Below are 21975 nucleotides of genomic sequence, written 5' to 3' on the forward strand. Positions count from 1 at the left end.
CAAACATACCCATTTTTGCTTTCCAAGATAATGTTCTCGACTTCCACACATTCTTCAAGGCTCCCAGGATTTTCGCCCCCTCCCCCACCCTATGGTTCACTTCCGCTTCCATGGTTCCACCCGCTGCCAGATCCACTCCCACATATCTAAAACACGTTACTTCCTCCAGTTTTTCTCCATTCAAACTTACCTCCCAATTGACTTGACCCTCAACCCTACTGTACCTAATAACCTTGCTCTTATTCACATTTACTCTTAACTTTCTTCTTTCACACACTTTACCAAACTCAGTCACCAGCTTCTGCAGTTTCTCACATGAATCAGCCACCAGCGCTGTATCATCAGCGAACAACAACTAACTCACTTCCCAAGCTCCCTCATCCACAACAGACTTCATACTTGCCCCTCTTTCCAAAACTCTTGCATTCACCTCCCTAACAACCCCATCCATAAACAAATTAAACAACCATGGAGACATCACACACCCTTGCCGCAAACCTACATTCACTGAGAACCAATCACTTTCCTCTCTTCCTACACGTACACATGCCTTACATCCTCAATAAAAACTTTTCACTGCTTCAAACAACTTGCCTCCCACACCATATATTCTAAATACCTTCCACAGAGCATCTCTATCAACTCTATCAACTTGTAGATTTATGTGCTGAAAAAGGACCGGTGATTTGGAATAAGTGGTTTAAAAAGAGAGATGTACATAAGTATACCTATGTAAGTAGGAGAGATGGCCAGAGAGCATTATTGGATTACGTGTTAATTGATAGGCGCACGAAAGAGAGACTTCTGGATGTTAATTTGCAGAGAGGTGCAACTGGAGGGATGTCTGATCATTATCTTGTGGAGGTGAAGGTGAAGATTTGTAGAAGTTTTCAGAAAAGAAGAGAGAATGTTGGGGTGAAGAGAGTGGTGAGAGTAAGTGAGCTTGGGAAGGAGACTTGTGTGAGGAAATACCAGGAGAGACTGAGTACAGAATGGAAAAAGGTGAGAACAAAGGACGTAAGGGGAGTGGGGGAGGAATGGGATGTATTTAGGGAAGCAGAGATAGCTTGTGCAAAAGATGCTTGTGGCATGAGAAGCGTGGGAGGTGGGCAGATTAGAAAGGGTAGCGAGTGGTGGGATGAAGAAGTATGGTTATTAGTGAAAGAGAGGAGAGAGGCATTTGGATGATTTTTGCAGGGAAATAATGCAAATGACTGGGAGATGTATAAAAGAAAGAGGCAGGAGGTCAAGAGAAAGGTACAAGACGTGAAAAAGAGGGTAAATGAGAGTTGGGGGTGAGAGAGTATCATTAAATTTCAGGGTGAATAAAAAGATGTTTTGGAAGGAGGTAAATAAAGTATGTAAGACAAGGGAACAAATGGGAACATCAGTGAAGGGGGGCAAATGGGGAGGTGATAAGTAGTGGTGATGTGAAAAGGAGATGGAGTGAGTATTTTGAAGGTTTGTTGAATGTGTTTGATGATAGTGGCAGATATAGGGTGTTTCGATTGAGGTGGTGTGCAAAGTGAGAGGGTCAGGGAGAATGATTTGACAAACAGAGAAGAGGTAGTAAAAGCTTTGCGGAAGAGGAAACAGGCAAGGCAGCAGGTTTAGATGGTAAGGTTATTTAATGTATGTATGGCTCATGGTGAGGTGCCTGAGGACTGGGAGAATGCATGCATAGTGCCATTGTACAAAGGCAAAGGGGATAAGAGTGAGTGCTCAAATTACAGAGGTATAAGTTTGTTGAGTATTCCTGGTAAATTATATGGGAGGGTATTGATTGAGAGGGTGAAGGCATGTACAGAGCATCAGATTGGGAAAGAGCAGTGTGGTTTCAGAAGTGGTAGAGGATGTGTGGATCAGGTATTTGCTTTGAAAATTGTAAGTGAGAAATACTTAGAAAAGCAAATGGATTTGTATGTAGCATTTATGGATCTGGAGAAGGCATATGATAGAGTTGATAGAGATGCTCTGTGGAAGGTATTAAGAATATATGGTGTGGAAGGCAAGTTGTTAGAAACAGTGAAAAGTTTTTATCAAGGATGTGAGGCATGTGTACGTGTAGGAAGAGAAGAAAGTGATTGGTTCTCAGTGAATGTTGGTTTGCAGCAGGGGTGCGTGATGTCTTCATGGTTGTTTAATTTGTTTATGGATGGTTTCTTAGGGAGTTGAATGCAAGAGTTTTGGAAAGAGGGGCAAGTATGCAGTCTGTTGTGGATGAGAGAGCTTGGGAAGTGAGTCAGTTGTTGTTTGCTGATGATAGAGCACTGGTGGCTGATTCAGGTGAGAAACTGCAGAAACTGGTGACAGTTTGGTAAAGTATGTGAAAGAAGAAAGCTGAGAGTAAATGTGAATAAGAGCAAGGTTATTAGGTACAGTAGGGTTGAAGGACAAGTCAATTGGGAGGTACGTTTGAATGGAGAAAAACTGGAGGAAGTGAAGTGTTTTAGATATCTGGGAGTGGATTTGGCAGCGGATGGAACCATGGAAGCAGAAGTGAATCATAGGGTGGGGGAGGGGGCATACGTTCTGGGAGCGTTGAAAAATGTGTGGAAGTCGAGAACGTTATCTTGGAAAGCAAAAATGGGATGTTTGAGGGAATAGTGGTTCCAACAATGTTATATGGTTGCGAAGCATGGGCTATAGATAGAGTTGTGCGGAGGAGGGTGGATGTGCTGGAAATGAGATGTTTGAAGACAATATGTGGTGTGAGATGGTTTGATCAAGTAAGTAATGAAAGGGTAAGAGAGATGTGTGGTAATAAAAAGAGTGTGGTTGAGAGAGCAGAAGAGGGTTTTTTTGAAATGGTTTGGTCACATGGAGAGAATGAGTGACAAAAGATTGACAAAGAGGATATAAGTGTCAGAGGTGGAGGGAACGAGGAGAAGCGGGAGACCAAATTGGAGGTGGAAAGAGGGAGTGAAAAAGATTTTGAGTGATCGGGGCCTGAACATACAGGAGGGTGAAAGGTGTGCAAGGAATAGAATGAATTGGAACGATGTGGTATACAGGGGTCGACGTGCTGTCAAAGGATTGAACCAGGGCATGTGAAGCATCTGGGGTAAACCATGGAAAGTTTTGTGGGGCCTGGATGTGGAAAGAGAGCTGCAGTTTCGGTGCATTATACATGACAGCTAGAGACTCGAGTGTGAGCAAATGTGGCCTTTGTTGTCTTTTCCTAGCGCTACCTCGCGCATATGCAGGGGGAAGGGGTTGTCATTTCATGTGTGGCGGGGTGGCGACGGGAATGAATAAGGGCAGACAGCATGAATTATGTACATGTGTATGTATGTATATGTCTGTGTATATATATATGTATACGTTGAGATGTATAGGTATGTATATGTACTGTGTGTGGACGTGTATGTATATACATGTGTATGTGGGTGGGTTGGGCCATTCTTTTGTCTGTTTCCTTGATACCTCGCTAACACAAGAGACACCGACAAAGTATAATAAATAAATAAATATTCATTAAACATAATCGCTGTTTCCCATATCAGCAAGGTAGTGCCAGGAAACAGACAAAGTATGGCCCATCTGCTCATATACACATATATATACATAAACACCCACATACATACATATGCACATCAAAATATACATACATATGACTGTATTGTTGACTGGTTGGTAAGGTTATTTAATGTATGTATGACTCATGGTGAGGTGCCTGAGGATTGGCGGAATGCGTGCATAGTGCCATTGTACAAAGGCAAAGGGGATAAGAGTGAGTGCTCAAATTACAGAGGTATAAGTTTGTTGAGTATTCCTGGCAAATTGTATGGGAGGGTATTGATTGAGAGGGTGAAGGCATGTACAGAGCATCAGATTGGGGAAGAGCAGTGTGGTTTCAGAAGTGGTAGAGGACGTGTGGATCAGGTGTTTGCTTTGAAGAATGTATGTGAGAAATACTTAGAAAAGCAAATGGATTTGTATGTAGCATTTATGGATCTGGAGAAGGCATATGATAGAGTTGATAGAGATGCTCTGTGGAAGGTATTAAGAATATATGGTGTGGGAGGCAAGTTGTTAGAAGCAGTGAAAAGTTTTTATCGAGGATGTAAGGCATGTGTACGTGTAGGAAGAGAGGAAAGTGATTGGTTCTCAGTGAATGTAGGTTTGCGGCAGGGGTGTGTGATGTCTCCATGGTTGTTTAATTTGTTTATGGATGGGGTTGTTAGGGCGGTGAATGCAAGAGTTTTGGAAAGAGGGGCAAGGATGAAGTCTGTTGGGGATGAGAGAGCTTGGGAAGTGAGTCAGTTGTTGTTCACTGATGATACAGCGCTGGTGGCTGATTCATGTGAGAAACTGCAGAAGCTGGTGACTGAGTTTGGTAAAGTGTGTGAAAGAAGAAAGTTAAGAGTAAATGTGAATAAGAGCAAGGTTATTAGGTACAGTAGGGTTGAGGGTCAAGTCAATTGGGAGGTGAGTTTGAATGGAGAAAAACTGGAGGAAGTGAAGTGTTTTAGATATCTGGGAGTGGATCTGGCAGTGGATGGAAACATGGAAGCGGAAGTGGATCATAGGGTGGGGGAGGGGGTGAAAATTCTGGGAGCCTTGAAGAATGTGTGGAAGTCGAGAACATTATCTCGGAAAGCAAAAAATGGGTATGTTTGAAGGAATAGTGGTTCCAACAATGTTGTATGGTTGCGAGGCATGGACTATGGATAGAGCTGTGCGCAGGAGGATGGATGTGCTGGAAATGAGATGTTTGAGGACAATGTGTGGTGTGAGGTGGTTTGATCGAGTAAGTAACGTAAGGGTAAGAGAGATGTGTGGAAATAAAAAGAGCGTGGTTGAGAGAGCAGAAGAGGGTGTTTTGAAATGGTTTGGTCACATGGAGAGAATGAGTGAGGAAAGATTGACCAAGAGGATATATGTGTCGGAGGTGGAGGGAACGAGGAGAAGAGGGAGACCAAATTGGAGGTGGAAAGATGGAGTGAAAAAGATTTTGTGTGATCGGGGCCTGAACATGCAGGAGGGTGAAAGAAGGGCAAGGAATAGAGTGAATTGGATCGATGTGGTATACCGGGGTTGACGTGCTGTCAGTGGATTGAATCAAGGCATGTGAAGCGTATGGGGTAAACCATGGAAAGCTGTGTAGGTATGTATATTTGTGTGTGTGGACGTTTGTATATACATGTGTATGGGGGTGGGTTGGGCCATTTCTTTCGTCTGTTTCCTTGCGCTACCTCGCAAACGCGGGAGACAGCGACAAAGCAAAAAAAAAAAAAAAAAACATACACAGACATAAATATATATATTTATTTATTCATTTATTATACCTTCTTCTTTCACACACTTTACCAAACTCAGTCACCAAGCTTTTGCAGTTTCTCACCCGAATCTGCCACCAGCGCTGTATCATCAGTGAACAACAACTGACTCACTTTCCAAGCTCTCTCATCCACAACAGACTGCATACTTGCCCCTCTTTCCAAAACTCTTGCATTCACCTCCCTAACAACCCCATCCATAAACAAATTAAATATATATATATACACATGCTAAGTCGCGGAACAAAGAACCAGGACACAATTGGCAACTTCTGGCAACAACCCCAGTAGTAAACACCAAGATGGTAGTGAAAAGTCATGAATGGAAGGGGGACGTTTGTGTCATAGTGTGCGATTGGTCGACATATCGCAGTCTCAATGGCTGCCATTTAGCCATATACTGGGTAGGGTTCTGTGTATGAATACTCTATGCAACAGATGTGAATTATATATATATGTGTATTGTATCTTGTGTAACACCTTAGTATAATATCTAACTACAATGCAAAGTTGATTAGCTATTTAGGTATCATGACTAATAGTCAAGGCACTACACAGCTGAAAGTATTCGTGGAATCGGTGACATCCATCAGGGGTTTGGATCAAACCATTTATCTCATTTAATGTTTCGAAGCACATACTATTCAAAGCCTAAGTATTGTTTGAACTTCGGCTGGTGGCCTGCCGACATTTGCTCCAAGTACCCCGTCACCAAATGTCAAAATGAACTCAACAAGGATTGCTCAACAAAGTCACATTGTGGGAATGAGAGACTCTGGCTTGACACCATCAGAAATACTGCGGGAGCTAAGGACATCTTGCACAACAGTGTATATATGGTTAGAAGGTTGGGATGAAGATAAACATCTCGATGATCGGCCAAAGTCAGGACGCCCTAGAGAAACTACACCAGCTCAGGATATAGCTATACATAGAGCAGCTGCAGCAAACCCGTTCGCAAATGCTGTCGCCATAAGGGAACAGATAAGACTTGACGTTAATCCAAGGACAGTGAGGAAGAGGTTACATGAGTCTGGCTTACATCATTGTATGCTTGCTATCAAACAATAGCTCAATGAGAAACACACAGAACTCCGACTTTGCTTTGCCCAACAGTAAGTAAACAAGGGATTGCGTGTCATATGGAGCAATGAAAAGTCTTTCTGTTCACCATCACATGGGAAAGTTCACTGTGGAGCAGAAATAATGAAAGATAAGACTAAATTAGTAGGATATATATTGCAAAGACTACAAAATACTACAGCGTTTCACAATTTTTCATTTATTCCTTTGCTTATGTCTACTACGATATTACATTATCAATTACGTTTTCTCTCGCCACACAGTGCTCATGGTTACAAAGAAAATTAGTTTGGTTTTAAAAATATTGCACTGCTTATCTTTTCAATCCTGTTCCTACCCTTCTCTCATCTCTGTTGGCTACAGGACAAGTTGACATTATAACATGCAGTGAATGCAAGTAAAAAATCTCTCCTACTTACTGTCCATCGATTTATTAGTTTTTCTCTTGTATGTATCATAAATGTATACTGAATAACAGAATAATCAATATAAAAAAAAGAGAAATGAACCACTTATGCACGCTACAACATCTATGAGATGGCAAGGAGCGGTCACGTCACTGTTAGGACAAGTTGATATTAAAACAAGCCGTGAATGCCAGTAAAAAAATCTCTCCTACTTACTGTCCATTGGTTTATTAGTTTTTCTCTTTTCCGTATCATAGATGTATACTGAATAACAGAATGATCAATATAAAAAAAAAAGACAACCCATTTATGCTCACTACAACATCTTTGAGGTGGCCAGGAGCGGTCATGTCACTGTCAATATGTAGGGCTAGATCTACCTGCACAAGGTAGGTGAACTGGTTGACACCAAGGGACACTTAACTGAAGACAAATATATCAAAATACTTGAAAAAGTCATCCTCTGCTCGGTGTGGACCTACTATCTACTATATCCAGAAAAGATTATATTTATGCAGGACAACTGTCCCATACACATGGCCAGGATCAGCAGATGCTTATTCCATGATCTGAGGAATGTTGAACTTCTTGACTGGCCAAACAAAGCAAGCAATCTCAATCCTATTGAGAACATATGGGTAAATACTGTTAATGTGTGGGAGCCATTACAGGAACAAACATTGGATCAACTGGTACTGCTTGCCAAGAGAAAATGGGAAATCTTGAGAAGGAAGCCTGAACAGGTGTTCAGGCACATGACTTCTGTTTCTGAATGGCTGCAGGAATTAACTGAGATGGGTAGAGGCTGGACTGGCCACTGAGTATGGGTCTGAAATGTAAACTTGAGAGCATGGAAGAGTCTGCATGCATGTTTGAGTACATTTATATGTATAAGTGTGGGTAGCTATGACTTGTGATGAAAATACACATGCTATACCATTTATTACTGACACCTGCTTGTCATATTTGGAGCAGTACAAATCTTCATATGAATAAACTTCCCCTCTGCAGTATCTACCATATTGATAAACGTAAGGTAGAGCCAACAGTGAACTGTAGCTACCTATGATAGGTTAAAGAAGGTCGTAAGACTTGATATTCTGAGGAAAATTGCACCATGAGAAATCAGAAACCAATATTGTAATAATACAGCCAAGTCATAGCATGAATACAATGTTGGTGCAGAAGACTGATCACTCTGCAACTTAAAGTTTGTGGAATATTGTTAAATTTGTTGGTTAAGTGTTATCCATATCATTTCAAGCAAATGGCTGTTAAATGTTTATATTAATCATACATTATGAAAGCAACAAGTTCAGGAATGCTATAATTCCTAATTATTCATCATATATCCATTTTACTCTTCCACTGTGCCTATGCTGCCCTCAGGTAATGACCGCTAAACCATTCTGTCTACTCACTGAGTATAGAACAGTTGTTAGCTTCAAATCACCTGCTACAGTGTGTAAAGATGTGACCTCTCGTGAGAGAAGCACAATAATGTTGCAGACCTTTGGACGGCATTTCCATCCACATATGCAACATAATCAAACATGAGGAAACGCAATGGTGTTGATTATTACTAACAGAGCCTAAGTCTGGATGGAAAACAAAGCATTTACGAGAAATAAACCTGGGTAGAGAAGCTGTCATGTAAAATATTATAAAATTGGAAATACTTGTCAGATGATAACCACATCTCCTTTATTCTATGGATAACCCTCATCGAAGTTAGATTGTTCCTGGTTATCAATAAAATCATCTGCTGTTAAGTATATTAATATATTAATATATTTGACGTTTTCATGAAAACCATAAGAATACCTCCAGATTGAGCTACGATTTTAAACTTATTTATGGTATTTCATATGAGGGAAACTGCCCAAGATAACATAGAGCATATTAAAAACCATGTGTGGCACTTATAGTTAGCCTAATGCTTAACAACTTCACTTTTTACATGAAAGGACAAAATATGTGCAAAATGCAGTTAATGTAATCTCAGTAACTTTCCCAAGCATATGTCACTTCATTCTTTTTAAAGTAACCAACACAGCACAGAAAATCGTGCCCAAACCTGAGGCTGTGATTGGGCAAAAAAAAAAAGTTAAGGACAAAACTGAAAATAAGAAAAAAAGGTAATGTTAATTAGTGTGCTTGAAATGTTTATAGACCTACAGAGCTCTTAAAGTTATAAAGGTTGAAGCAGGGGGGAAAAGACAAAAGAGGGAAGAGAGTGCTAAGAGCGGCACTGCACGAGACTTCAGTATTTTACTCTAGCTAACACCAGACTATTTTACTCTCTCACTACACGATTACACTCATCATAAGGGAAGCCCCACAGTGAAAGTGTTAACCCTCAGTGTGTAAATCAATTAAAATCCTCCAGTATAAAAGAATAACATATACATCAGTTCTTTGGAGTTAATCATCATAGTGTGTCTACCTCATAACATGTGCAAAGAATCAAGCAACTCTCAACCTATGAGTCTGGTCATTTGCACTAACTTAAAAATGCACTCACCCCCAGAAGGATACATTGGAATTTCATTGATTTCAACTGTGGGGCAACAGATCACCATTTCATCAACACAACATTTTCAATACATAAATTACTAGAACATGCAAATATTGTGGCTGCTCTCGAAGTGAGGTATCACCTATACTGTTAATACAGAAGAATGGATGAGATTAGGGAAGACAATATAGGAGGCAAGTGCTGGTGTGAGGCTAGCTGGAAGGTGAGTACTCTTGTGAGGCTAGCTCACAATAGAGGTTGTACAGCGAGAAGGTAGAGAACCTAAGAGGAATGTTTTGAGTATAAGGGCCACAATCTTTTATCCTAGATCTAGCAAACATCAGTTTAGAAACACCATAGATTTTTTACTAGTTGAATGAAGTAAGTAAGAAATAATGAGTGTGTATGTGCTTAACAAAGTTGTCTGTCTTCAAGGGAAGCACCTTGTACTTACTGAGAACATACCTAAGTGATAAAGATTATTAACAACAATGCTGTATTTCAATGATATACCCGTTAGTAAAGTATGTAGCCGAAAGCATTGATAAAAAAAGTATTTCATTTGATATGATATAATCAAACATTTGAGGCTTCGGTGTCATAAAGAGCCCACACCCTAGACAGTTGACGTTGACTCCACAAATACTTTTAGTTGTGCAGTGCCTTAAATATGAGTCATAAATCCTAACACAACTAATAAAATGTGCACAATAGATAGACAGATATCATATTTACGTATTACACAGGATACACACATATATGATTCACATTTATTACATAGGGTATTCATACACAGAACCATCCCCAACATATGACTACATGGCAGTGACTGAGATTACAATACGTTGACCAATCACACACTATGACACAAAAGTTCCCAGGCCTCTATTCATGACTTTTCAACACCATCTCCATGTTTACTACAGGGGTTGTTGCTAGAATTTACCAAGTGTGTCCTGGTTCTTTGTTCCACAACTATGCACATTCTTTCTTGCTTGCCTTCATCCATTCCTGTCACTATCACCTCCCACAGGAAACAGCATCACTACCCACCCCCTGCTTCAGCGTGGCAGCACCAGAAAAACAGAAAAAACGGCCACATTCGCTCACACTCAGTCTCTAGCTGGTATGTTTAATGCACCAAAACCACAGATCCTTATCCACATCCAGGACCCACAGACCTTTCCATGGTTTACCCCAGATGTTTCACATGCCCTGGTTCAGTCCATACACAGCATGTCAACCCTGGTATACCACACTGTTACAATTTACTCTATTCCCTGCATGCCTTTCACCTTCCTGTATGTTTAGGCCCCAATCAATCTTTTTCAATCTAACCTTCCACCTCCAATTATCTTCCACTTCTCATTCCCTCCACCTCTGATACGTATATCCTTTTTGTCAACCTTTCCTCACTCGTTCTCTCCATACGTCCAGACCATTTCAACATACCCTCTTCTGCTCTCTCGACCACTCTCTAAATTTCCACACATCTCTCTTACCCTTTCATTACTTACTCGATCAAACCACCTCACACCATGTACTATCCTCAAACATTTCATTTCCAACACATAAACCCTCCTACACATAAACCCTTCTCCGTACAACCCTATCCACAGCCTATGCCTCAACCATATATTATTGCCGGAACTAGTATCCCTTCCAACATACCCATTTTTCCTCTCCAAATAACGTTCTCGCCTTCTACACATTCTTCATCGTTCCCTGAACCTTCGCCCCCTCCCCCAACCTGTGACTCACTTCCACTTCCATGGTTCTATTTGCTGCTGAATCTACTCCCAGATATCTAAAATACTTCACTTCCTCCAATTTTTTCTCCACTTAAACTTACATCCCAATTTACTTGTCCCTCAACCCTACTGAACCTAATAACCTTGCTGTTATTCACATTCACTCTCAACTTTCTCCTTTCACACAATTTTCCAAACTCAGTCACCAACTTCTGCAGTTTCTCCCTCAAATCAGTCACCAGAGCTGTTTCATCAATGAAAGACTGACTCATGTCCCAGGCCCTCTCATCCCCAACAGACTGCATACTCACTCCTCTCTCCAAAACCCTTTCATTTACCTCCCTCACCACCCCATCCATAAACAAATTAATCCAACATGGGGACATCACACACTCCTGCCGCATATCGACATTCACTGGGAACCAATCACTCTCCTCTCTTCCTACTCATACACATGCCAGACATCCTTGAAAAAACTTTTCACTACTTCTAGCAGCTTACCTCCCACAACATATACTCTGAAGACATTCCACAATGCATCTCTATCAACTCTATCATATACCTTCTCCAGATCCATAAATGCTACATTCAAATCCATCTGTAGGTCTAAGAATTTTTCACATACATTCTTCAAAGCAAACACTTGATCCAGACATCCTCTACCACTTCTGAAACCACAATGCTCTTCCCCAATCTGATGCTCTGTACATGCCTTAACCCTTTCAATCAATACCCTACCATACAATTTCCCAGGAATACTCAACAAACTTATGCCTCACTAGTTTGAACACTCACCTTTATCTTCTTTGCCTATGTACAATGGCACTATGAACGCATTCTGCCAATCCTAAGGCACTTCACAATCATCCTTACATACATTCAATATTCTTACAAACCAGTCAACAACACAGTCACCCCCTTTCTTAAGAAATTCCACTGCAATACCATCCAAGCCCGCTGCCTTCCTGGATTTCACCTTCCGCAAAACTTTCACTATCTCTTCTCTCTTAACCAAACCATTCTGTCTGATCCTCTTGCTTTGCATATCACCCTAAACCAAAACACCCTACATCTGCTACACTATCATCTAACACATTCAACAAACCTTCAAAATACTCGCTCCAAATCCTTCTCACTTCATCACTACCTATCATTACTTCCCCCATTTACCGATGTTCCCATTAGTTCTCTTGTCTTATCCACATTATTCACCGCCTTCCAAAACATCTTTTTATTCTCCATAAGTTTAATGATACTTTCTCATCCCAGCTCTCATTTGCCCTCTTTTTTAACCTGTGCGCCATCCTCTTCACCTCCTTCCACTTTTTCTACATACACATATTTATCTATTTATCTATTATACTTAATCACTGTTGCTCGCATCAGCGAGGTGGTGCCAGGAAACAGATGAAGAATGGCCCATCCACTCACATACACATATACATGCATAAGCGCCTATACACGCTGGCCCATCCACTCATGTACACAGATATATCTATATATAATCATTCTTATTATACTTAACTGCCGTCTCTCACGTTAGCAAGGTAGCACCAGGAAATAGACGAGGAATGGCCAAAACCATTCACATACACATGTATATACATAAAAGCCCACACATACACATTTCAGTGTATACATACACATATATACAGAGACATATACATATATGTACATGTACATATCCATACTTGCTGTCTTCATCTATTCCCGTCACCACCCCACCACACACGAAATAGCATTCCCCCTCCAGCAAGGCAGCGCCAGGAACAAACAAAAAAAAAAGGACACATTCGTTCACACAGTCTCTAGATGTCATGTGGAATGCACCCAAACCACAGCTCCATTTCCACATCCAGGCCCCATAGACTTTTCCATAGTTTACCCCAGATGCTTCACATGCTCTGGTTCAATCCAATGACAGGATGTCGACCCCAGTATACCACATTGTTCCAATTCACCCTATTCCTTGCAAGCCTTTCATCCTCCTGTATGTTCAAGCCCTGATTACTCAAAATCTTTTCACTCCATCCTTCCACCTCCAATTTGGTCACCCGCTTCTCCTTCACCTGACACACATCCTCTTTTGTCAATCTTTCCTCACTCATTCTCTCCATATGTCCAAACCATTTCAACACACACTCTTCTGCTCTCTCAACCACACTCATTGTATCAACATACATTCTCCATTCTCTTGCCTCATCAAACATCTCTTTTTTTGTCTTCTGACTTATTCTTTGCTTCTCTCTCTCTCTCTCTCTATCTGTTCCCTTGGTCTATCACCCTGAACGAAGAACCTACTGAATTCCTAATTGATTCTAAGTTTTTAAGTCTCCTAAAGTACTTCCTAGCTACTTGAGTCCAATGTGAATGCACACTTTACTGGTCATTCTCCATGTGCTGACTATGTTAGCCCACTCACCCCATTTCTTTTATGACGAAAACTGTGTGTGCCTATGTGTATCGCATGCAGAGGGAGTTTTACATTTTATGGGTCATATTTCTTCAAATTTCTTTATGATCTTTTGTATGCTGCTCACCATCCTTATACAATAAAAGTACTTCCTTCAAACTTTTTTAACAAATTCCCTCATTAACCTCATGCTACAGCCCCTGGTTGTTCTAGCCTTGTAACTTCTTAAGTCTAAATCATTAAGCTTGTTTAAATACTTGAATGTTGTAATCAAGTTTCTCGTTTTCTCTCTCTGTCTCCATGTTACCCCTGCCAATTTGGTTAAATCTTATCACAGGTATTACTACTAGGTGAGCACTCTCCCTCCCTCTACATGTGAGTGATTACCTATGTGTAATCACCTATTTGTATGGTGGAAGGAGTGAGCTGTACACTTTATTGCCGTCATGGGACCTTATCTCTTGAACATTCTTTAATACAATAAACATTTTAACTTCATGTATGGTGTCTGTATAAACCATGTCCTCAGTCATTCTATTCCATTTATCCACCATTCAAACTATAAAAGTACTTCCTTACATTTCTTTTAACAAACTTCTTGCTTAATTCCATGTTATGTCGTTATGTCTTCTGGCTACTTTATCTGTACTTCTAAACAAATTGTTCACTTTCCATATCATTAATCTACATTATAAACTTAAAAGGTTGTTATCAGGTCACCCTTCACCCTTCCCACTTCCAAGGTGGGCAAATCAATAGTCTTTAGACATTCCCTGTAACTCAGCTCTTAATTCTGGTACAATCTTTGTTGCCTTCCTCAAGAACTTTATTAGCCTTTTCTGCTTCTTTTGGTGCAGTGACCAAAATTGAGAAGCATAATCTAGTTTTGGCCTTATGTAATATATGAACAACTTGCTAAATATTTCCTTATCCATATCCTTGAAAACTATTCTGATATTTCCCAGAAGACTGTTTGTCTCCTTAATTGTCCTAATTTGGTTCTCTGGGGACTGGTTAGGGATGATCTCACTTCCCATGTCCATCTCACAGAATCATGAAATCAATTTCCTGCTACATAATAATCAAATTGAGGACTTCTTTCGTGATGTCTCATCCTTGTTGCTTTACATCAGCTCATATTGAATTTCATCAGCCATGTACTGCTTTTCACTTCTGTCATGATCTTTGCATCATCTGAAAACATATTCTGGGATGAATCTACACCTTCAGACAAGTCATTAACATACATCAAGAGGAGTAATGGTCCCAGAACAGAACCCTATGAACTCCATTGGTCACCTCAACCAATTAAGAGAAGACTCCTCTGACATGCATCCTTTGTTCCCTTCCATTGAGATAATCTAACCATTAAAGGGGGTTCCAATGATTCCTGCCAGGCAATTCAGCTTCTTAATCAGCCTCCTATGCTATACACTGTCAGTCCAGATACAAATAATCCACCCAGCCTTCCCCTCTGTCCAAGACATAGCTCATTCTCTCATAGCAATCAAAAGAGTTCTTTACACATGACCTTCTCTCCCCTAGAACCAAGCTCTCTCTCACTTTGGTAATTTCCCTTCCACATAAAAGTCATCTATTTGTTCTTTAATAATCTTTTCCAGATCCTTACAGACCACAAGCATCAGAGATAGGTCTGTAAGTCAAAGCCCATTTCTGGTCTCCATTCTTACTGAGAAACATGATGTTTATCCCCTTCTGTTCCCTGAACACTCTACCTTTCTCCTGCAATATCTTGAGCTGTATTTCACGAGCTTAAGCTGGTGTATCTGCACATATTTCAGTATTTATGGTGAAATTTCATTAGGACCACAAGCCTTCTCAGTCAAGACCTTTTAGCATTCTGTTAATGTCATCTCTAGATATATCAGTCTTTTTCACAGCCTTTCCATTCCATCTTTGGTCCTGAGGCTATGGTGTTTTCCACTCTGAAAACACTTTTGAAGCTGTTATCAAGTTCCTCACACCATCAACAATATTCCCTGAATTATTCAACATAATCAGCTGATCTTTAACTGACAATCTATTCCAGATGAATCTCTGGAAGTTCAGGATTTTCCACCTCGTCCACTATGTGTATTCACCTACTTGTAATGTAAGTCGAGGGATCTTTATACACATGGTGCACTATCTCTTGAACATTCTCCAGTATTACACACTTTCCTAAAAATCTATGCATGCTGTCTGGACTCACTATCTCCTCAGTCAATCTATTCTATTCATCCACTGCTCTTACAGAAAAAGTACTAATCAACATCTTTTATCAACAAATCTCTTGCTAAATTTCACATACAATGTCTGCATAAACCTTGTCCATCTCCCCATAAATCTTCAAAGGCAATGTCACAATTACATTTTACTACTTTTTCATCTCTCCTTTGGCCTTGATTACCATCTGCATATGTCTAGGCATGGAACTGGCAAGGCTCCTGAAGTGGTTTGGGTCCAAGTTTTCGGTCCAATGGGTCTTGATCTCTAGAATGAGACGAGGCACTAATGAGGTGTTGCAGGAAGCAGCCACCTGATTGGGCATTCTAAGCCCCAAGTATGCCTAGAAATCTTGTTCCCACATTTTCTTGTTTCCAGGGTTTCTCCTCCCGAGAAAGGTAAGAGCCATCCACTCTTAAAGCAACAGGTGGAAGAATTACACCACCCTGAAGTAAAAATCCCAAAATGAAGTGGCAGCCAGGAAGATTAAAAACAGAACATCCTTCCCTCAAGATACCCTGAGGCACATTGAGGCAGGTTGTTGGTGCTCACATCACTAAAAACACTTAGTCTCAGCAACCAATTGTATGATGATTTCACCACAAAAGCATCACATGCCTGTACCCCCAAATACATACTAGCCATGTAACACCTTTGAAAATATATGGGGGAGCAGACACTTTTTCAGATACTGTATATCCTCTGAGTGCTCTATTCCTGCATCTCTTGGAAAACTGTTCCCTAATCACATTTTCAAGTAAATACAGAGTGAATTCTTCAAGGATCTTCAACTTCTACAACCTGGGATGGGCCCAGGTCATAGGGTTAGGTTACTGGTTGACCATACTGTTGGAATCTGCAGCCAGAAAGCCCACATAGCGCCTAAAGCCTGGCTGGTCTAGTACACATTGTAAATACTCATTTAAGACACTAAACTTCTCTACTCTGCATTCCATGGTGTTGCTGATGATAGCAGGCAAGTTGTTAAAGTCTTGGGCCCCGGGTGTTTAAGGTGTCTCTCATTCTATGAATATCACACCTTTGAATTTCAGAGGTAACATTTTACAAAAAAAATGTACTTGTTTTAAAAACTTAAATGTCATGATCATGTAACCCTCACTCTTCTTTTTTCCAGCAAATTTAATTCTGGTACTATCTTTACTGCCCTTGTCTAGATCTTCTCTATTAGCTCTGTGCTTCTTTCGGTAAGGTGACCATACTTGAGAAACATATTCTAATTTTGAATTCCTGTAGGATATAAACAGCCTGCTAAATATTCTCTTATCCATATATTTGAAAGCTATTCTAATATTTGCCTACAAACGGTTTGTCTCATTAACTACTCTCCTAATGTGGGATTCTGGCACATCAGGAATGATGTCGACTCCCAAGTCTTCACACAAAGAATTCTGAAGCTGTTAGATAATAATCATATTGAGCCTTCTATCTCAAGTTGAATTTCATAGATCATGTATCAGATCAACTTTGGGATCTATTTCGATTCCCTTGTAATTTGATGCTATCTCCCTTGCTTTCCACTTCCCTAAAGACTTTTTCATCATCTGCAAACATATTCATACCTTCCAGCATATTCATGCCTTCCAGCAAGTCATTTACACAGATCAAGAGATGTAAGTGTCTGAGAGCAGAACCAAGTTACCTTGAATCATCATGAGAAGGCCTCCTGACATGTATACTTTGTTCCCTTCCACTGATACAAATTTATACCCAAATCATCCAGCTTCTTAACCTGCCTCCTAAAAGGTTCAGTGTCAAATACTCTCTGGCAGTTTAGATACAAATAATCCATCCAGCCTTCCCCTTAAGTGTTAGTGTTCACTCTCTCATAGAAATCTAAAAGGTTCGTGCAATCTCCTATTTCTAATGCACAGGGTGAGTTTTACGCTTGTGATGCCTCATCTCTTGAACTTTTTCTAATATCATACACTTTTTAAACTTCTGTATTCTGTAAGCAATCACAGGCGTATCCCTTCACTTACTCCATTCCTGAACTCCTTGGATACCATAAATGTTTATTAATATTCTCTCTCACAAATGTCTTACTTATGACCTCAGGTTGCTCTATCTCTGCATCTTCAGAATTGTTTACTGTCAACATTGTCAAGCTAACTAGACACTTCATGGCTGTTATCAAGTCTCAGTCCTTGCAATCATCAACTATTAGAAACTACTTCCAAATTAAACCTTTGTATAAGAGGCCTAACTCCGGCAAATCCTACATAGATACGGGTCTTATTCCATTCAATTTGTATCCTAAAGGGAAGTTCTACTCTTGTGGGATCCCATCTCAAGAATTTCCTCTACTACCATACAACATTCTAAACAGTCAGCATCAACTCCTAGTTTATTTCATTCATCCACTTTTTTGTTTCTACAAGAGAACTTCTTTACATCTTTAGTATTCTGATATGGCCTCTAGCAGCTTTATCTTTGCATCTTATGAAAAACTGTCCCCTGATTACAATATCAAACTAATTCAGAAATTTGAAGGTTATTATCAAGTCTCCCATTACTAGTCTCTTTTCCATTGCGAGCAAACCAAAAAAAAATTTATCAGTTTGTCTGTAATAAAAAATACACTATAAAAGTTATGAAGAAATCAAAATCTTACTTTTCCATTTCCCGTCGTTCCCATGGTCTGTCTGTTGGTACTGGATGACCTTGCTTAGAAAGGTGCTCAAAAAATGCAGCCTGGCACTCTCGTGAAGCAAAATCAATCTGGATCTTTCTGCCATTCAGCATTCGACCCCGCATTTCCATTACTGCACTAGATGCATACTTTTCCTGAGAAAAATTGAAGAAAATTCTGAGTGACATATCTTGATACTATCCACTAAATGAAAGTCCTTCCTAAAAAAATGGAAAATAATTTCTATTCAATGTTACCAAAATCACTTGGTAACAATATTCAAAGAAGTGCATAAAGGAAAAGATCAATGAAAGGCTACCAAAATAAAAATCTATTACCCTTACCTGTGCATTACTCTGCAGAGCTATTTTTAGAACAATGGTATAATGTAAAACTAGAGGGGTGTTCCATGGAACACTAGCATATTCTGAATGTAGCACAAGTTTTTGGGGAGCTAAATGAGAATGGGTGAAAATATTGTTTGTAAAATATCAAAAAATCTTCATAAAGTTCCACAGCCAAAGGTAGAATCTTTTTTGAGCTATGGGCTAAGTTACTTTTCAAGTAAAACCTTTGTATACAAGGCCTAACTCAGGTAAAACTCACACCAAAGTTATGGGTATTATTCCATTCAATTCTCCCAACATGAGAACCTGTTATACAATTTATACAGTCACCAAAGATAAGGTGCAACATCTAGCAATGGATGGACTAGAGGAAGATGGACAACAATGAACACAGTCACCCTTAAATATCTGCTATTTTAGCAAGCAGCACCATGATAATCAAATTATGCACACCATAACAGCACAAATCATTATTAACATACACTTTATATGGGTTATAGATGATTCAAGACTACTAAAATGTAACATGAGAAAACGTAAAACACATAGCTCAACACCTTGCATTCCAAGGGTCCTGTCTTGTTTTTCAATTTCTAAAAGAGGAAACATGAGGAGGAGTCAAGCAGGGAGTGCTCATCTTCCTTAAAGGCTCAGATTGGGGTGTCAGAATGTATGTGCAGGAAAACAAAATGAAAAGAAAGGAGATATACAAAATATGTTTGAAGAAAGAAACCTGGATGATCTGGCTCTAAGTGAAACAAAGCTCAAGACTAAAGGGGAAGAATGGTTTGGAAACGTCTTGGAAGTAATGTCAGAGCTTGGTAAGAAGACAAGAGCAAAGGCAGTAGTAGCACTACTCCTGATCCAGAAGTTGTGGGAGTGTGCAATAGCGTGTAAGCAAGAAAAGTCTAGACTGATAAGGGCAAAACTAAAACTGGATGGTGAGAGATGGGTGATTATTAGTGCTTAAGCACATGGTAATGAGAAGAAAGATCATGAGGCAAGTGTTTTGTGAGCAACTGAGTGAGCGTGACAGCAGTTTTTGGTGCATGAAACCGGGTATTAGCGATGGGATATTTCAATGCGAAGGTGAGCAATGTGGCAGTTGAGAGTATAGTTGAGAGCATAATTAGTGCGCATGGAATATTCAGTGTTGTGAATGGAATTAGTGAAGAGATTGTAGAGTTACTTGCTGAAAACAGACTAATGATTGGGAATCCCTGGTTTAAAAAGAGAATTTATATATTCCCATGCATTCCTCACATGTCGTAGAATGCGACTAAAGGGGATGGGAGCGGGGGGCTAGAAACCCTCCCCTCCTTGTATTTTAACTTTCCAAAAGGGGAAACAGAAGGAGTCACGCAGGGAGTGCTCATCCTCCTCGAAGGCTCAGATTGGTGTGTCTAAATGTGTGTGGCTGAAACCAAGATGAGAAAAAAGGAGAGATAGGTAGTATGTTTGAGGAAAGGAACCTGGATGTTTTGACTCTGAGTGAAATGAAGCTCAAGGGTAAAGGGGAAGAGTGGTTTGGGAATGTCTTGGGAGTAAAGTCAGGGGTTAGTGAGAGGACAAGAGCAAGGGAGTAGCACTACTCCTGAAACAGGAGTTGTGGGAGTATGCAACAGAGTGTAAGAAAGTAAATTCTAGATTGATATGGGTAAAACTGAAAGTGGATGGAGAGAGATGGGTGATTATTGGTGCATATGCACCTGGGCATGAGAAGAAAGATCATGAGAGGCAAGTGTTTTGGGAGCAGCTGAGAGAGTGTGTTAGTGGTTTTGATGCACAAGACCGGGTTATAGTGATGGGTGATTTGAATGCAAAGGTGAGTAATGTGGCAGTTGAGGAAATAATTGGTATACATGGGGTGTTCAGTGTTGAAAATGGAAATGGGGAAGAGCTTGTAGATCTATGTGCTGAAAAAGGACTGGTGATTGGGAATACCTGCTTTAAAAAGCGAGATATACACAAGTATACGTATGTAAGTGGGAGAGATGGCCAGAGAGCGTTATTGGATTATGTGTTAATTGATAGACACACGAAAGAGAGACTTTTGGATGTTAATGTGCTGAGAGGTGCAACTGGAGGGATGTCTGATCATTATCTTGTGGAGGCGAAGGTAAAGATTTGTAGGGGTTTTCAGAAAAGAAGAGAATGTTGGGGTGAAGAGAGTGGTGAGAGTAAGTAAGCTTGGGAAGGAGACTTGTGTGAGGAAGTACCAAGAGAGACTGAGTACAGAATGGAAAAAGGTGAGAACAAAGGAGGTATGGGGAGTGGGAGAGGAATGGGATGTATTTAGGGAAGCAGTGATGGATTGCGCAAAAGATGCTTGTGGCATGAGAAGTGTGGGAGGTGGGTTGATTAGAAAGGGTAGTGAGTGGTGAGATGAAGATGTAAGATTATTAGTGAAAGAGAAGAGAGAAGCATTTGGACGATTTTTGCAGGGAAAAAATGCAAATGAGTGGGAGATGTATAAAAGAAAGAGGCAGGAGGTCAAGAGAAAGGTGCAAGAGGTGAAAAAGAGGGCAAATGAGAGTTGGGGTGAGAGAGTATCATTAAATTTTAGGGAGAATAAAAAGATGTTTTGGAAGGAGGTAAATAAAGTGCGTAAGACAAGGGAGCAAATGGGAACTTCAGTGAAAGGGGCTAATGGGGAGGTGATAACAAGGAGTGGTGATGTGAAAAGGAGATGGAGTGAGTATTTTGAAGGTTTGTTGAATGTGTTTGATGATAGAGTGGCAGATATAGGGTGTTTTGGTCGAGGTGGTGTGCAAAGTGAGAGGGTTAGGGAAAATGATTTGGTAAACAGAGAAGAGGTAGTGAAAGCTTTGCGGAAGATGAAAGCCGGCAAGGCAGCAGGTTTGGATGGTATTGCAGAGGAATTTATTAAAAAAGGGGGTTACTGTATTGTTGACTGGTTGGTAAGGTTTTTTAATGTATGTATGATTCATGGTGAGGTGCCTGAGGATTGGTGGAATGCTTGCATAGTGCAATTGCATAAAGGCAAAGGGGATAAGAGTGAGTGCTCAAATTACAGAGGTATAAGTTTGTTGAGTGTTCCTGGTAAATTATATGGGAGGGTATTGATTGAGAGTGTGAAGGCATGTACAGAGCATCAGATTGGGGAAGAGCAGAGTGGTTTCAGAAGTGGTAGAGGATGTGTGGATCAGGTGTTTGCTTTGAAGAATGTATGTGAGAAATACTTAGAAAAGCAAATGGATTTGTATGTAGCATTTATGGATCTGGAGAAGGCATATGATAGAGATGCTCTGTGGAAGGTATTAAGAATATATGGTGT

General features: G+C 40.2%; 1 protein-coding gene across 4 annotated transcripts in view; it reads right to left on the reverse strand.

The window, feature by feature from the left end:
• LOC139756512 (uncharacterized) overlaps positions 1 to 21975 on the reverse strand; it is a 650205-nt gene that overhangs the window by 283072 nt on the left and 345158 nt on the right. For all 4 annotated transcript variants that reach the window (XM_071675967.1, XM_071675968.1, XM_071675969.1 and 1 more), the window contains exon 7: positions 18313 to 18485. In XM_071675967.1, the coding sequence (XP_071532068.1) occupies positions 18313 to 18485 (173 nt within the window). The remainder of the gene's footprint in view (positions 1 to 18312; positions 18486 to 21975) is intronic.

The sequence above is a fragment of the Panulirus ornatus genome, chromosome 22 (genome assembly GCF_036320965.1).
Source record: "Panulirus ornatus isolate Po-2019 chromosome 22, ASM3632096v1, whole genome shotgun sequence".
Taxonomy (NCBI): domain Eukaryota; kingdom Metazoa; phylum Arthropoda; class Malacostraca; order Decapoda; family Palinuridae; genus Panulirus; species Panulirus ornatus.